This window comes from Gadus macrocephalus, chromosome 17 (assembly GCF_031168955.1).
Source record: "Gadus macrocephalus chromosome 17, ASM3116895v1".
Taxonomy (NCBI): Eukaryota; Metazoa; Chordata; class Actinopteri; order Gadiformes; family Gadidae; genus Gadus; species Gadus macrocephalus.
The window spans coordinates 9946853-9964639 of NC_082398.1; the positions used below are offsets into that span (position 1 = coordinate 9946853).

At 46.8% G+C, this 17787-nt stretch overlaps 1 protein-coding gene across 1 annotated transcript; it reads right to left on the bottom strand.

Moving 5' to 3' along the window:
• Positions 1 to 13209: 13209 nt before the first annotated feature.
• nhsl2 (NHS-like 2) lies at positions 13210 to 17781 on the bottom strand. The gene is made up of 4 exons (XM_060077302.1): positions 16882 to 17781; positions 15979 to 16362; positions 14743 to 14878; positions 13210 to 13474 (listed from the first exon to the last, which is right to left on the bottom strand). The coding sequence occupies exons 1-4, from the start codon at positions 17743 to 17745 to the stop codon at positions 13347 to 13349; spliced, it is 1512 nt and encodes a 503-aa protein (XP_059933285.1). The 5' UTR covers positions 17746 to 17781; the 3' UTR covers positions 13210 to 13346.
• Between the last annotated feature and the right edge of the window lie 6 nt (positions 17782 to 17787).

The following is a 17787-nucleotide window of genomic DNA, read 5'->3' on the forward strand; positions in this document are numbered from 1 at the left end:
ACACTAACACGAAACACACACATACAATACACAGAATCTCTCTCTCTCGCTTCTTCTCTGACACAAACGCCCACACGCACACATCCACATACAACCTGCACACACATGCACAAAAGAAACACGCGCGCACACAGACATGCACACACACTGAACATTTTTAAAACCTTCATAGACTGCACTGCCCTCTAGGGGTTAACTTGGTAACTTTCCAAGGCGTCTGCACTACACTGTGAATGTGTGTGAGGTTGTGTATATCCATCAAACAATAAATTTAATAGTGTATTCTGTGCTGTTGATGGTTTAGAGAAAGCACTGCACATCATAGCACTATGGAGGAATCTATCAACACACACACAGAGAGAGAGAGAGAGAGAGAGAGAGAGAGAGAGAGAGAGAGAGAGAGAGAGAGAGAGAGAGAGAGAGAGAGAGAGAGAGAGAGAGAGAGAGAGAGAGAGAGAGAGAGAGACGAGACATTGTAACATACTACAGAAGGGCTGAGCTCAAGAGCTTTAGATGCATCATTATATAAGACCTCAACACATCATCTTGGGGCTAAAATGCTCATCTGTAACACAGAAAGAGAGAGGGAGAGAGAGATAGATACACACACACACACTGACAAACACACACAGATAGGAGGGGGGGAGTAATGCAAACTCTTACATTTTGTCATAAGAGGGACAAACATTGGAGTATATGTCTGAAGGAGATGGTAAATCTAAAACAAAATGCAATGCAATTACAACATACGTATTTACATATATCTTACTCACTTCTTGATTCTCATTCTCATCTTCACTCTCTCTATCGCTCTCTCTCTCTCTCTCTCTCTTTCTCTACCTCTCTCTCTCTCCTCGCTCTCTCTCCTGGTTATTTCTTTCTCTCATCATTCCAGGAGGAGGTAGAGGAGAGGAAATGCCAGCACTGGCAGAGGAAGCTGAAGTCCACGGAGATTACATCTCTCTTAGAACTCTCTCTCTCCCTCTCCCTCTCTCCATCTCCCTCTCCCTCTCTCTCTCTCTCTCTCTCTCTCTCTCCCTCCCTCTCCCTCTCTCTCTCTCCCTCTCTCTCTCTCTCTCTCTCTCTAACAGGATGTACAAATGGACACTCATCATCAACTCACTTTATCATCATCCTCATCAACACTTCGTGCCACACCCCCCGCCGAAAATATCCTACTCTGTTTGACTCTGAGGGCCACTGCCGGGCCACTTCCTAATGGAAGAGGAAACCACACAGGGGGCCGAGTCAGCCTGTTTGATCACTTCTAACATTCATGTTGAAAGCGCCTTTAACCGCGATGGAACCCATTGATACTTGGAAAATATCTTGATTACCAAATCAAACTCGTGACACATCAGCGGCAGCGATCTTGCCACCGAATGACTCAATGACGCGGGCTAAACACAGACGAAACATATGGAGGGATAGACGCGTACGACTGCAATCACTGCGTTCATTTGATTGTTCAGCCTGACTTCGGTAAATATGTTGGCAGAAAGCGTCTGCTAAATGTCAGTGTCAAAATTTCCAACAAATTTCCAACAAAAAAACCACGTTGAGATTACTCCAAGTTGAAACATAGCCATAAAGACTTTGACACTTACTGTTAAGGCTGTCAAAGGCTAATAAGGGAGTCAATAAAAGATAATTAGACTATTATTGATCAGAGGTCTTGGGCCTGACTCTGCGTTCAAAAGGAGCAGCCCGTTACAGTGATAGAATGCTACACGACATTCTATAGAATAAAGTCACTATAGCTTTCTTGTTCAAATCTATACAACAATCTATAGAACACATCTAAATTTCCTCAGCCTGAAAAACAGATAAGAGTTGACAAGGAAGTCATTTGAGCTAAAATGTAGGTGAACCACACACACACCACGCACCACACATACACTCAAAACACACTTGCACGCGCACACACACATGCTGGAAACTGCTGGGAGAAGCTTTTGGTAAGGAACACTCAGAAGTGGAGACAGACATATCCCTTCAGAACCCAGGCAACAAAACTGTGTGTGTGTGTGTGCGTGTGCGTGTGTGTAAGCGTGTGTGTGAATGCGTGTGTGAATGTGTGTGTATTTGTATGAACACAGGTTTGAGCATGTCATTTAAGCATACTACATAAATGACTACATATGTAGTATACGACAATGATCTGAATGTCCTCTTCCTCTTCTATTTACAAGTCATTTAGCAGGCACTTTAATCAAGTTCAGAAACAAGTTCAATATTCATTCTTTACAGAGAAATATTTATTTCATATTTAATTTTACAAAACGTCTCTCTCTCTCTCTCTCTCTCTCTCTCTCTCTCTCTCTTCTCTCTCTCTCTCTCTCTCTCTCTCTCTCTCTCCTCTCTCCTCTCTCTCTCTCCTCTCTCTCTCTCTCTCTCTCTCTCTCTCTCTCTCTCTCCTCTCTCTCTCTCTCTCTCTCTCTCCTCTCTCTCTCCTCCCCCCCCCCCCCCAACCCGACAGACCTGAGATTCTGGTCTGTCGGACCTGTTTTTCTCATCATTATCATCACGATATTATGCTTCATGAGACCTGGTCATTATGCTCACTCTTTCTGTCAGGATACAAGACACCATCTGGGTGTTTTCGTGTGCATGTGTGTGTGTGTGTGTGTGTGTGTGTGTGTGTGTGTGTGTGTGTGTGTGTGGGTGGTGTGTGTGTGTGTGGGTGTGTGCCTGTGTGTTTTGTGTAAATAGCTGAATAATTAGTAAGCAACTCGTTAACTATTTCCCAGCTTTTGTTCTTAATTCAGTCTCCCTGTTATACAGACACAAAGTAGCAGAGCAGATAGACACACATGTTTAAGTTTAGACTTTTTCCACAAACATCCCTCTCTCTCCATGTCCTCTAACCTCCACACATGGACTTCCTGGTACCTGCACCTGGTACCCCTGTTCTTCCTCATCCCATATGGTCTTCATCATGTCACTAGGATGCTAGGCTACGTCATCAGACTGTTTGACACAAACACAAACACATGTTTGCCCACGCACACACACACACACACACAGACACACACACACACACAAACACACACAGATAGGCTTTGACCCTCTCACTTAAAACATACTTATGCACATAGAACACACACACACACACACACACACACACACACACACACACACAGTACACTAACATATACCCCAATCCACAACCCAGAGGGATCGCTTGGCATGCTCTCAAGCACAGAGCCAACAGCTAATTAAATACAGACAGGCAATAGCAGACAGAGAGAAGGAACCATCAAAGCGACAGACGCAGATCACTGCAGACAGAAATGCAGACAGACAGGCTTGATCAGACGGACAAAACAAAACCAAAGCTTGTGGAGGACTTGGACAGTGGGTCCTAGCAGTATACATGGTGCTCAACACTAAGAGAGAGAGTGACAGAGAGACATAGGAGATGAGCGAGTGCTTGCATAAGCCTTGGCTGTTCCTCCTCATGGGTGTCTCGGACCAGTAATGATAGCAGATGGTACTCTCAATCATCAGCACACACAAACACACCATTACGATACACACAGAGTACAAAGACACACACGCATTCACTTATTAACACTCCCAATTAATGTGTTCTCGTCATGAATTGGCTCAAAGATGGTTGGAAGAATAACACAGTCCATTATAGGGCAGACCAAATGTAATCAGTGGGGTGCATACGCATATTAAACCCAGTATTAATAGATAGATCATTATTGCATATCAATAATGTTGATAGATTTTTAAGTTATCGTATTGCATAAACTATTATAAATCCACTTTGATCACTGATCATGGTAATCAAATAGCAATATTACAGCTGCAATCAACTAGATCATAGTTTAAAATGAGCTGGAAATTCTCTAGTAAATGCTGATAGTGATGTTATCATAATGTTATCAATAAAAATCACATCCTATATCCTGACTCAAATTATCAGATTATTACTGATTCTAATTTCTATTTTATATTTGCACTATTATTTCTAGTGTCTTTGGAAGGGTGCATGTGACGGAAACAATTTCCCTCTGGGATTAATAAAACATTCGGAATGTGAACGTTTGTATTAGTATAAATCCCACAGACTCGTAGACATGCGCAGCAGCGCTGAGGACGTTGTGGAGTTGACTCAAAGTCCTGCGGTCATAAAAATCCTATCACAGGGGAATGATGGTGTGACGATGAAGGAGATTAAACACGTAGGCCCGTTAATCAGTGATGATGAGCAACTGACAACATGAAAATGTACATTTGAGAATCCTAACAATATAATCCTGACAATTCCCAACGAACGCGCACATATTCACACAAACACACGCACGCACACACACACACACACACACACACACACACACACACACACACACACACACACACACACACACACACACACACACACACACACACACACACACACACACACACACACACACACACACACTTCAAAACAGATTTGACCACCAAGCACGCAGGTGCATGTGCAAGAGTCACTCACCACGTAGTGGAACTGCATGTCTTGCCGTGCGTGAGAGCGTCTTGGAGTGTGCGCATGGAGCGAGGTGGTCGGCGACGCGGATCCATTCAGCAAAGAACATCCACGCGCTCCACGGGTAAAGTTCCACTCCTCTTCTCTCACTTCGACCAATATTGTGGCAGCTCGGGTCAGTGTCGAACCGTTGAGCTTATGTGATTATGTTGGCTGCGAGCGCAGTTTGTGTGTGTGTGTGTGTGTGTGTATGTGTGTGAAGAATATTTAACTGAAATTCCCCATGACTCGCAGATGTTTCTCCGGTGTTAGTCGTAAAGTTCTGCCTCTTCGAGCTCCAGTCCTTCATCATAACTGCCTGCCAATGATTCTCTCTCTCTCTCTCTCTCTCTCTCTCTCTCTCTCTCTCTCTCTCTCTCTCTCTCTCTCTCTCTCTCTCTCTCTCTCTCTCTCTCTCTCTCTCTCTCTCTCTCTCTCTCTCTCTCTCTCCTCCTCTCACCTGTCGTCCATCGCTCCCCTCTTTATGTCATCTTTTGTTTTACGCCGTTATAGTTGATTTAAGGAACATAAAAAGGCTTGCTCTGTCACTCAGCTGTGTGTGTGTGTGTGTGTGTGTGTGTGTGTGTGTGGTGTGTGTGTGTGTGTGTGTGTGTGTGTGTGTGTGTGTGTGTGTGTGTGTGTGTGTGTGTGTTGTGTGTGTGTGTGTGTGTGTGTGTGTGTGCGCGCGCGCGCGTTAGAAAGATAATGCGTCATGGCTGTCACCAGAAACAGGAAGACTGGGACTTGATAGTTTGGCCCCATGATGCGCGTGGCGTATTTGTTGGGTGTACGTGCGCGTAAGTGCGCACACGCACGCACGCACGCACGCACGCACGCACGCACAAACAAACAGATAAACTCTCTCTCTCTCTCTCTCTCTCTCATAAACAGAAGCAAAGCATGTCGTGGACAAAGGCCCAAATGACACATAAAAACATGAATCATTAACAATTGTTATCAACTTTCTTGGATCTAGATGCATGAAAGGTGAACACAATAAGCAGGAAACTCTATCAAGTAAAATATACAGAGTATACTACAAATAATGATAGCGCCTAGGCTAGCCTACCTCATAAGAGAGGTAAATGGGCCCCTGGTTGACGTCCCTCAATTGTAGTATAGGCCTACCTTGTTTTTCCAAAAATGAAAAAACGCTGTTTATTCTGTCGGACTTGTGGGAAACTGGATTTTATATTTGAGCAAACTGATACGTAACGGTCGCTTGACAACATTATTGTGCACTAGCGGCCATTGTCCGTTAGTGGGCGCCAAATACCAGACAGACAGCGAGGTCAGGAGAGACGCATGACAGGACCGACTGGCTACAAGGCTGGCGTTGCGTTGTTTACAGATGGGAACATCATGTTTCATATTTTTAAAACATTGTTAAGAAATAAACATTCACATTCAATTTTGGGATGTTGGATATCTATTTATCTATTCTACACGATAAATATTGCAATGAAAACCTTCCTGTGGAATCAGAGCTGAATTTCCCTCCTCTGTATGGCAGGTGCATTTATGTACAAACATTTCTGGCCTGGAAACACAGAAGTTATTCGAGGTTTAGATGGCAAAATATGATTCTGACAAAAATATTTTTGCATAACACTTATAACTCTCAACTATATCTCACCAGTAACTTAAGATATAATTGGAGTGTCAGATATGCAGGTGTTGTGCATTGGACAGGTCCTATAACAGCTCACCGATATGTATGATCTGTCATTCACTGCTGTTTCATCTGTAAATCAACTGTAGATGACCCGTCATTCAACTCAACTGTAAATCACCTGGGCTGCACTACACCTCAAATTACCAACCAAAAAAAACGAAACTCAGAATATGTTCAAAAAGTTATTAGTCAGCATCCCACTTCTCATTCGGCGCTAAATAAACTTGGCCACACACACAAACACGCGGCCCCGGGGGACCAATTAAATATCGTTCTGGAAAACAAACAGGGAAACAGAACGGCGCGGTGCTGGAGACGACTGAGAGCCTGGGGGAAAACAATCATAAACCTGCCAGAGTGAAGGGAGGAGGAACGCCGGGATGTGAAAACACAGCAGAGACGGAACAACCCTTTTACTTTACCAGGATGTTTTAATTTATTATAGAATTGGAATTTGATTGTCCCCCTGGGAGAGGGCATGTGTCTTCGGATTTTAAATTCGTCTCTTGGACAGTGTTGCCAGATTGGGACAGATTTCCCGCCAAGTCTGGCAACACTGGCTGTGTCCCAATTCATAGGACGCATCCTTCGTAGACCGCGTCCTTCGAAGGATGCGGCCTTCGTAAACCGCAAAGGACACTCCGAAGGCCGAAGAAATGGGACGGTCTAGCCTACGGAGCATTTCCGGTTTACGTAACGAACCGTTACCACTCTTAAATTTGAAACTATAGGGCTTAACGGGTGTTCTTAGTTAACGTTACAGCGTCACTAACTGTAACGTTACCTTACTTATATTGCCTATTACTTTAATGAAAAAAGTTTTAAGGGCCCTTGTTTTTTTTAACATTTGTATCGTTAAATACTCCAGTGACTAGAAACCAAATACTTACATTTAAATGCAAAACTTAAATCGCCATTCTCCGCCAACTCCATTGATTGAGTGCGCAATGAATCTTGGGAGGGATACGTTGGGCCGTGAAGGATCTTGGGATACGTTGGGCCGTGAAGGATACAGCCGATGCATCCTTCAAATTCGGGAAAAGAAGGCTGCATTCGTAGGCCGCATTTGAAGGACCCTTGGAATTGGGACAGCACTTGGCGCGTCGCTGTGACGCAATCGGCGTCGACGCATCCTTCGAATGCAGCCTTCGAAGGATGCGTCCTAGGAATTGGGACACAGCCCCTGCAGTGCGCTGCAGTTGCCTTGGAAGCCGCAGTACAGCGCCATCTAGGGCACCATTCTGAAACTGATTGCTTCACGTTGATATCTTTTGGTGGCGAGGTGGTGATTGATGAGAAAATCCGACGACCGCAGCGACACATGGGCCACACTGAAGACTGGAGGACGGTTAGTAATCGGTACACAAAACACTGCCTTTAACCTACACCGTGCAGCCTACGTTTCCCCATGAGCAGCCTTTAGTGCTTTGATTTGTAGCTACAGTTATAGCTATATGTTACTAAAAAAAGCTGACCAGAATGAATCGATGCATCTGGAGAAAAAGTCCCTGGATGGATGAACTCGTGCATTGGGGCCTTTTATTACCGAGAAAACTGTCTACTTCAGAGATTGTTTAATGGAATAAATAGCTGCCGGAGAAAACCGATTTAACCCTCATTTGAAAGCATCTGTTCAGCCTTGCCTTAACATAACCACTCCCCTTCCCGTTCCCAGTTTATAGCAGGCCTATTTAATGTTGTTTTAAAGCCTGCCTTTTTGCACAGTGGCCAGGGGCCTCTTGAAAGGCACTTCAAATTAAATGTTCGCACACAAACAATAATGTGTGTGTTTTGTGTATTAAAACACAAACTCTATCTTCAACAAATGAAATGCGAATTTAATGGAAATATTGGAGTATTGTAGTCGACTAGGTGTTTAATTTGCATGCATGATAAATCGTTACAGCCACCTTGTTTGTTGGTTTGTTTGTTTGTGGTTGACCCTTAGCAACGGGTTGCTAGGTGTCTGTTTTGCAGTGAGAAGACCTGAGTAGGTCATTAGGTAGTCATAATAATACATCAATATTATTAATGACGTACGTGTCGTGTGTCTCTCTCGCTCTGCAGGACGTCAGCCACTGCTCTCTAGGGAGTGAAAGAGGGAGAGACAGTCAGAGAGAGGGAGACAGAGAGAGACGGTGAGTGAGAAAGAGAAGGATGGAGACAGAAATAGAGAGAGAGTAGGGGGTGAAGTGGTAAGTTGATGCCACAATGAGAAGGAGAAATGAGAAGGAAAGAGAAGAGTAGGATAGAAGAGAAAGAACGGCTCAAAAGCAGGTTAGAACGGAGGAGGGGAGAGGGGAGAGTAGAGGAGGGGAGCAGACATGGCTAGAGGAGACACTGATGGCCGTAGAAAGGAAAGTGCCGAAAAGAAGATTTAGGATGAAGGTGGGAGGATGAACTTCCTTCTTTCGCCCTGTAATCCCTCCATTCACTGGAAGGTAACCCCCCTCTTTCTCCCTTCCACCCTCTCCCTCCTCTCATCTCTCTCCTCTCCCCCTCCTTCATCTATTCTTGTGGGGGCTTAGGTCCTGTGAATTAAAAGTGATGCATAAAGAGGATTAATTTGTTTCTTAACCTCAGTGGGGGAGAAAATAACGGCCTTTAAAGATAATTCTCATTATAATCTCCAACTGAAATTGAGTGCACCCTTGACATATTATGTTCAGTATATTTTGTGAAAATCTCTTTCACTCAAATCTCTTCTTCCTGTCTCGATTTTAAATCCTGACAGAGAACTGATACCACACAGCTATCCACTTTAAGATGTTGAATCTGGGGCTTCTTAGGGCCTGGTGTACACTCCCACTGAAAAAAATATTTAGCTAACAAGACCTCGTAAAACCTGAGGCAGCCGTATGATCGGCTATAAGTCATTTTAAAAAACGAAACACATAGATGAAGAAATGCTTGAGATGCACATTTGTCCGATTTGATTGGTTGGAGTGATGAAACAAAGCAGCCCATTCTTATACCATGTGTTGCACTTAAAATTGTTCGTCAGAGTTCAGTGCATTCTTTGTAATTCTTGATTCTTCTATTATTCAGGATGATGACATAAAGTCACCATCCTGAATATAAAGAATGTTATTCAGCGCAGTTCCTTCTTTCCCCCACTTGGCGGAGTTCCGACGGTGGGGTGGGCTGCTTTGCTCGTATGACTTGTGGAGAAAAACATGAGGTTTTCATAACATTCCGGAGAAGAAGGCGATGATGATGATGATGATGAAGAAGAAGAAGAAGAAGAAGAAGAAGAAGAAGAAGCGGAAGAGAAAGATACTCTGAACACAGACAGAACAGAACACAATCACCATGGAAACGAGTTCCAGACCAGAACCAAGGAAAGGACCACAGCAGCCTCCGCAACCAGAAAAAATCAAAGATGTTCTTGTTTGTCTTTATTCATGGAAACAATATATTGTTTTTTTCTGCAGAGAGGAAGGGACAGATAGAGAATATGGGTTCCAATAGAATGTACATATATATGTTTTAAATCTTTATAATTCTTAGCAACCACAGCAACCATTTTCTATAGCAGTCATTGACATTCATTCTGTGTGTCATGTTGTCTGCCAAGCACTGATGCATAGACTGAGAGAGAGAGAGAGAGAGAGAGAGAGAGAGAGAGAGAGAGAGAGAGAGAGAGAGACTGAATGGAGGGAGGACGAGAGAGACTGAATGCAGAGAGAAATCAAGGAAGAGAGAGAGAGAGATAGACTGAATGAAGAGATGGCAAGAGAGAGAGAGACTGAATGCAGAGGGGATGAGAGAGAATGAATGCAGAGAGAGCAAGGGAGAGAGAGGTATCGACTGAATGCAGAGCGAGAGCAAGACAGAGAAATAGACTCAATGCAGATATCGACATAGAGAGGGCCTGAATGCCAATAGAGGGACAGACTGAATACAAAAAGATATAGAGAGAGAGAGAGAGAGAGAGCGAGAGCCAGAGAGAGAGACTGAATGCAAAGAGAGACAGGGCCTAAATGCAGAGGGAGACAGACGGAAAGATGGAGAGAATTAGGGAACAGGTAAAGCGAAAGGATAAGAGAAATATAGGGGTGGCAAAGGGAAGAATGTGATGCAAGCCAAAAGGAGGTAGAGAAATAGAGGGAGAGAGTGTGCTACAGGCAAGTGAGAAGCAGACAGGAAGAGGAAGGGTGGAGGAAAGGGGGAGGGAGAGAGCAGATCAAAGTGAAAGAGATAGAGGAGGAAAGGAGTGCAAGAAAAGATAGTAGAGGAGGAGACAAGGTTACTTAAAAGAGATGAGAAAGAGAGTGACATAGGGAGGGAGGGAGGTTAGGAGCCTGAGGGAGGGAGGGGTTGAAAGAGGGAAGATAAAGAGTAGGCAAAGGGAGAGAGAGAGAGAGAGAGAGAGTAATGGACCAGTAATGGAAAGAATAACAGCATGAAAGGGACAGCAAGAAAGTGAAAGGCGAAAGGATGACAGTTTTGATTTAAAAAAGAGTGAATGGAAGTAAACAAAAGCAGAGGGAACAAAAAGGAAAAAATAGAATAAGGGTAGAAAGAAATATAGAAGAGGAATCGGAGCTAAGACAGGGAGGGAGGGAAAGAGATAGAAAATACTCTTGATAAAGGAGGCCAGTGTTTTTTCCTTTTTTTCCTTATTTAAACCATCACCCAGAGATACCAAGCTGAAACCATGTGGTTAAAAGCCCCGACCAGAAGTTATCGGCAGGTTCCGGAACTCAGAGCTCAGCGAATGTTCTGGAACCCCTACCTCGCTCTGGGAAAACAAAGTTGTGCATGTGATGACTGTTTGTTACACACTGCCCCTGCAGATGGATGTCCTCTTTAGACACACACACATACACACAACCAGACACACACACACAGACACACACACGTGCACACACATCTGCATGCGCGGCAGGTCCCCTCCGGTCGAGGCTGGCTCCGTCATGAGAGACCTGGTGACATTTTAAAACCCTGTTTAGAGGATCCAGGAATCTGTCTCACTGTCTCTCTGGACATACTACTAGAGACTCCACAGACCTGGTCCACACACACACACACATACACAAACACACACACACGCACACACATACACACACACTTCTACACCCACACACTCAAACACACTTTTGGGTTTCATGGTACTCATGGTTATTCTGTGTGTGTGTGTGTTTGTGTGTGTGTGTGTGTGTGTGTGTGTGTGTGTGTGTGTGTGTGTGTGTGTGTGTGTGTGTGTGTGTGTGTGTGTGTGTGTGTGTGTGTGTGTGTGTGTGTGTGTGTGTGTGTGTGTGTGTGTGTGTGTGTGTGTGTGGCTGTGTGTTTGTATTGGTGTACGTGTATATTTGTGTGTATTTTGATGTCCACATCTTTTTTCTCCCCCTCCTTTCCTCTTTAAGTGATCATTGAACATATATTTGATATAGGTCCATTGACATATATCATTTATATCTTTTTACATGATACATACAGTACAATTCGAGTATATGGCCGCCTAGAATATGTAAGAAAAATATATCAGCAAAATTAGAGCGGGAAAAATATACAAAAAGACTTCAAAAATATAATGATCAGCATCGTTCAAGTGCCAGTATTAAACAAGAAACGACCAACAATGAAAGCAAATCAAAATGGAAAAGTGCTTCAGTTGAACGTCGCTCGTCCGCTAGCTAGTCATCGCAGGCTAGCGTTAGCTTAGCCTTCAGTCTTTATTGTGCCATTGTTTGCGACGAATGCTAAGTCACTCACTCATACACGCACACACATGCATGCACGTTCCCCTTCATCTTGGCTGACCTTGTCGACAGCGGTCAAAAGGACGGGTGGAATGTCTCCAGATTTTATACACGGCGAGCTAAAGTCCCGGGCGCTCGTGTTTTGGTCCTGGACTTAATGTCACTATCGTGATTGCTTCTTCGACGTAATTCCGCGTGACCTCTTCAGTTTTGGTTGACCGTCCTTCTTTGTGTCGCTCCCTGGGTCAGGATGGCGGGACCGCTGAGAAGTTCCGGAGTAATTCCGGAATGTTGTGGGATTCTGAAAGTTCCTCAATGTTCCAGTCGCCAAAAGAAACATTGGGTTTGTCCGATCCGAATCGCAAGAGTCCCCGTGTACTTCGGAGTTCGACAGGCTCCAGCTATGGTGTAGCTGTGGGTTACCGTAGAGACGATACCAACACAGATGCATCCACGGGTATAGCGTGTGCTTCACGTTCACTAGCGGCCTTGCGTATCCTGTAATAAGCTACCTCTGAATACAGACAGTACCATTAGCATCTGGCGCTAGCCTACAGTCTAAAGTGTCCCGTTTCGTTATTCTACACAACTGAATTTCTCGAAATCGGCGTTTTCTTCTCGACGCAGAGTTCCAGCCGGACGTCAGATTCCAATCTATTGACCACTTTAGTTTTTTCATCGTTCCAAGTTTAGCTTTTGGCAAAAGCTTTAGGCTATCCTTAAAGGGGCATCCTGTGTCGGAACCCTAATGTACACCACCCCGTTGATCCATCTAGTAATCCATCTCCACCTCCGTCTTCTACCACTCTCTCTGCCCCTCCTGGTTCTATGGATGAAGGGGGATATTCACAGCTGTTTACAGGCAGAGGTGCAGAGCCACCACTGGGCTACGACCCACGTCCATCAGGAGATGACATCACTTCCTCTCGCTCCAGAGGCCGACGACACGGAGCTCTATCACCGAAGCGTTAGCACGACCGCAGAGGTGGTAATATGTTCCAATATGATCGGGGTGGTGGGTCGGTTGGTCGATGGCTCCTCGGGGGGGGGGCTCCGATGGGTTGTTTGTTTTGTAGAAGTTGACCCCGGTCGGGAGGGCGCCAGGAGATTCCAGATTTTCAGGACGATTGGTTCCGCGAGCTTTCCGTCAAACGCGACAGAGCCGCCCCTGGTCTATTTATTTTCCCGCCTTAAACTGCCTGTTGTCCGCCCGCTCACTGCCCGTTCCCCGGCGTCGCCTCCTGGGCGCCGGCGCCGGCGGCGTCGGTCGTCGGTGGCGACGAGGACGAGAACTCGGTGACGCGGCGCGCCAGCGGGTTGGTGCTCCTCAGGAGCTCCATGGCGGAGACCCGGGCGCCGCCGCTGGACGTCTTGCTTCCCTTCTTCTGCAGCAGCGCCATGAAGTTCTCGTTGCGCGAGCTCGACCTCTGGCTCGAGCCCAAGGTCATGGAGCGGATGTCGACGCTGGCGCTGGCCGTCGAGGCGGCGGCGTGCTTGACCGGCGAGACGAGGTTCTGCCGACTGCCGAACGAGTCGCCCGGTTCCTTCCTGCCCAGGACCTTCCTCTTGGACCTGGGGGAGGAAGAGGAGGAGGGAGGAGAGAAGAGGGAGAACGGGATGGGGGATAGAAGACGAAGAGGAAAATCTTGTTGTTCTGGTTTTTTTTAATTTCCAGTCACGTTTTTACTTCACGTATTCTTGAGACGTAATGTAAATCACTCACTGTTTTGCAAAGCACATGCTAAATATTATTATAGTTTGTTATGGCACGACTTTGAATGAAGAACTTCCCTTTCTTTTCATCTTTCTCTTCCTCTTTACCTTTTGTTCTATTTTCAGCAGCGTCACAGGTTGTTGCTTAGAGACTGGCTCGCGTGTGATCGTGTGTGTGTGTGTGTTTGTGTGTGATTGTGTGTATGTGTGTATGTGTGTGTGTGTGTGTTTGTGTGTGCATGCGTGCGTGTACGTAATTGTATGCGTTTGTTGGTGTGCACTTGTGTGCATGTGAATGTGCGTGATGAAAAACATCTTCTATTCCATCTTACCAAAGCCTGACTGTAGTGTTGCCAGGGCAACCCGTGTTCAGATCCCCAGAGGTTTGTTTTCTAAAACCCTCTCTTCATAAAATACTAATAATCTCTTTATGAAGAAATCCTATCCATATTAAGATAAACAATTTCATCATAATGATGTTATCTCTTTCATGAAGAAATCTACTTGTCTGATCCAGAGAAATACGCTCTCTATAATACATAATATATGTATATCTATAATATATTTTTGTATTATGTAATAATTCACTCATAACCTTTTAAATGTGATCATTTTAATGACTGTTGATGATGGTGTGGAAGGTACAACGAGTGTGTGTGTGGTAGTTTGTAAGCAGGTAGATGTTTATGTATTTCTGGCAGATGGTTTCTCTATCTTTAGACTAAAGTGACTAAGTGATTGTTGCTTTGTCCCCAGTGTGTGATTGATACCTTAATGCTTACAGTGCTGCTTGGACCTTTGTATATACACAGCTTGACTGGGAAGTGTTAGCCCTGTGTGAATGTGTGTGTGTGTGTGTGTGTGTGTGTGTGTGTGTGTGTGTGTGTGTGTGTGTGTGTGTGTGTGTGTGTGTGTGTGTGTGTGTGTGTGTGTGTGTGTGTGTGTGTGTGTGTGTGTGTGTGTGTGTGGATGTTAGTACTGTGTGTAAGAATGTGGGTTTATCAGAGAGTGTTGATTAGACTTAAAAACTTATGACTTATATACACAGCATCATTGCGAGGTGTGATAGATGTGTGTGTGTGTGTGTGTGTGCGTGCGTGTGCGTGCGTGCGTGCGTGTGTTCCGACCTGTGTATGATGGTGAAGAGGTCTTCGGTGGTGTGAGTGGTGGGCATGTGAGGGCCAATGCCGTCATCCGTTTCCTCTGTGATGTGGAGCTCTGTCCTCTCATTGGCTGGAGAGGTGTTGTGCGCCTCAATCTCATCTGGACCAATCAGAGAACAGTTTTCTTAAAAAAAACGTGCATTGTAATTATATGTTACTGTTTCAAGTGATTTCAGATTTATTTGAGTATTTATTTAGTTTAAGTAATTTAGATTTATTTTAGATTCATTTTAGTTTGTAGTTTATTAATTATTTATAGATCATTTTTGGTTATATCTTTGGTCCACAGACCTACATGTGAGCCACCAACCCAGACATGGCCCTTTTCTGGGATAAGAAGACATTTATCACTGATTTCAGAAGCTCTTCAATACAAATCCAAGAAGGTTATTCATATTTTGTTTCGGTTCTTCCTCCATAACTCCATGCTTCTAATGACAACAAAACTTTCTATAAGATTTGTGAATCTTTCTTATGAAACCCAAATACAGTATGGTGGTATTCCCAGCAGACTTGAACAGACAACAAAGTCAAATAATAAAACATTTCCACAGAGTGTGTCCCCTTCATCATAGATACGAGATCCTCTCAGAAGCATCCCACTTTAAAGTTTGTTTCTCACCAAACCGAACTCCAGCAGAGTTAATGATGTATCAAAGAACACCGCGTTCACAAGGTTATGCTCAAAGAACAATCCTTCAATGAATCAAAGACCAAATGCATTGCAAAGGTGTACTCCTGTGTGTGTTTAAGACCACACACAGAGTCCTGGGGAGTTAGAAAGCCTAAATGTTTGATTGGCTTCAAAGTAGCCCTCATCATCTCGATTATGACCCTTCTGCTCTGCAAATTACATTCAAGAATAATTTGCCGGTCAGCATTTACAATTGATTTAATGAAAAGTATGTAGCACATTTTTGCACTTGTAACATGTGCACATCACAGAGACAGCACAGATCGGTTTTTTTTATGTAGCAAGGCACAAATTGAAGTAAGTGCTGTGATGTAAAGCAATGATGTCAATGATTTTTCACAGAAAACTGAGTTGACAGTTGCAGGCAGCAGCTCTTTGTTCCTCACCCCCTGTGTATGGACTAGCACTAGTGTACTAGTCTAGCATCACAAAGCTGACATCCTACAATAGCCAAGTGCGATGGCCGCCCCCTTTACAACAAACCCCCCCCCCCCCTCCGCTCCTACCTGGTCCCATCTCGGCCCCCGCCGTCTTCCCCTCCAGCTCCGGGAGCGAGAACTCATGAAGCCACGACCCCTTGGAGCTCTCCTCCTCCTCCTCCTCCTCCTCCTCCTCCTCCTCCTCCTCCTCCTCCTCCTCCTCCTCCTCCACCTCCTCCTCCACGTGGTTCTCCTCCCTCTCCGGAAAGCCGGGAATATCGGGAAGGCCGAAGGAATCGGGCTGAAGGGGAGGTCCTCCGGTGGCGCGGCGCCGACGGGCGACGGCAGACCCGGGGGGCTGGCGTCCTGGGAGGGGGCCGGCGGGCGGCCGTCCACGGGGCCGTTGGAGGCGGGCGGGACGGTCGCCTGGAGCAGCAGGACGCTGGGCTTCTTAGGGACGGGGGGCGGCACCTGGGAGAGGGGAGGGAGGGGGGGGGGGAGAGAGAGGGGGATAGAGGGGAGGGAGGGAGCGAGGGAAGGGAGGAAGGGAGGGAGGGGGGGGAGAGAGAGAGAGAGAGCGAGAGCGAGAGCGAGAGAGAGAGAGAGAGAGAGAGAGAGATTTGTGTTTGTAACCCCAGAACGAATTATGAAACCAAAATAATTACATTTCTTGCGGATGATCCTCCTACGTCGATATAAGATGTACTTTATAAATCCCAGATGGGAAATTAACCAGGCTATCACAGCTGGAAGCTCAGAGCAGTGAGAGCAATTTAAAAAGCGACAAAAAAGCAACGGAAATTACCTCAATATACACGCCACTTGCCAAACACCCAGCCTTAATATCCAGCTTTACTTGGATGCATGAAGCTTTCCAAATTGTCGCATATCTCACAGAGAATCTGCACAAAACTCAGACAAACAACACACTCAAAGGGGTGCGTCCTGATCCCCAGGACACCCCCAGACGTCCCCCCGACCCCGACCCACCTTGGGCTTCTTCTTCTCCGAGAGCTCGGCCAGGCAGGACACGGTGATGCGCGACGGCAGCGTGTTGCTCTTGCCCCGCAGCTCCGGCACCTCGCTGCCGCTGCAGGGGGACGGCAGCGAGCCCCCGTCCTCCGGCCCCGCGCGGAGCTCGGGGTCCGGCTCCGACTCGGGCTCCAGGCCCGGGTCCTCGATCAGGGGCTGGGGGTCGGGCAGCGGGGGCAGGTCGAAGAGGGACTGCGACAGCGGGAGGTACGGGAGGTCGTAGGGCGCGTTGTGGTGCTGCTGCTGCTGCTGCTGCTGCTGCTGCTGCTGGGGGGTCTGCAGCGGCCCCGGTGGGCTGGGGGTCTGCGGCGACAGCTTCTTGGGCTTGGGCTTCCTCATGACCTTGTAGATGTTCCCCAAGGGCACGGGGCGCTCCTGGGGGGAGCCCGGCGGGGAGTCGGGGGGCGCGAGGGGCGAGGTGGAGGCCGAGCCGGGCGAGGGCGCCTTGAACAGGAGGTTCATCGGCCGCTTGGGCAGCGGGGGCTTCACCGCCACGGGGGGCTTGGGCTTGGGCGCGGTGGGCGGCGGCGGGGGTCCGGCGTCGCCGTCGGGGTCCCGGCCGTGGCCCTCCTCCTCGATGGTGTCCGAGGCGCCGTCGGGGCAGTCGTCCAGGTCGCCGCGGGAGACCGAGCGCAGGCGGACCGCCTTGAGCTCGTTCTGCGTGACCACGGCCGCCGCCGCCGCCGCCGCCGCCGCCGCCGCGGGGGGGCCGCCGGGGCCGCCCTTGCCGGGCTTGGCGGCGGCGGACGTGTCAGAGTGGCGCCGGCTGGCCCTCGTCTTGGGCCGCAGCGACGACAGGTCCAGGTGGGCGTTGACGGGCATCTCGAAGGACAGCCGGGACCGCGCCAGGGGGTCCTTAGGGGA

Bases quoted from the DNA above. Each gene is read 5' to 3' on its own strand.
- nhsl2 (XM_060077302.1), bottom strand. From the start codon at position 17,745: ATGCCCGTCAACGCCCACCTGGACCTGTCGTCGCTGCGGCCCAAGACG. The intron at 16,363-16,881 runs GTGGGTCGGGGT...CCCCTCTCCCAG, and splicing joins CGGAGAAGAAGAAGCCCAAG to GTGCCGCCCCCCGTCCCTAA. The intron at 14,879-15,978 runs GTAGGAGCGGAG...TGATTGGTCCAG, and splicing joins GGGGGCCGAGATGGGACCAG to ATGAGATTGAGGCGCACAAC.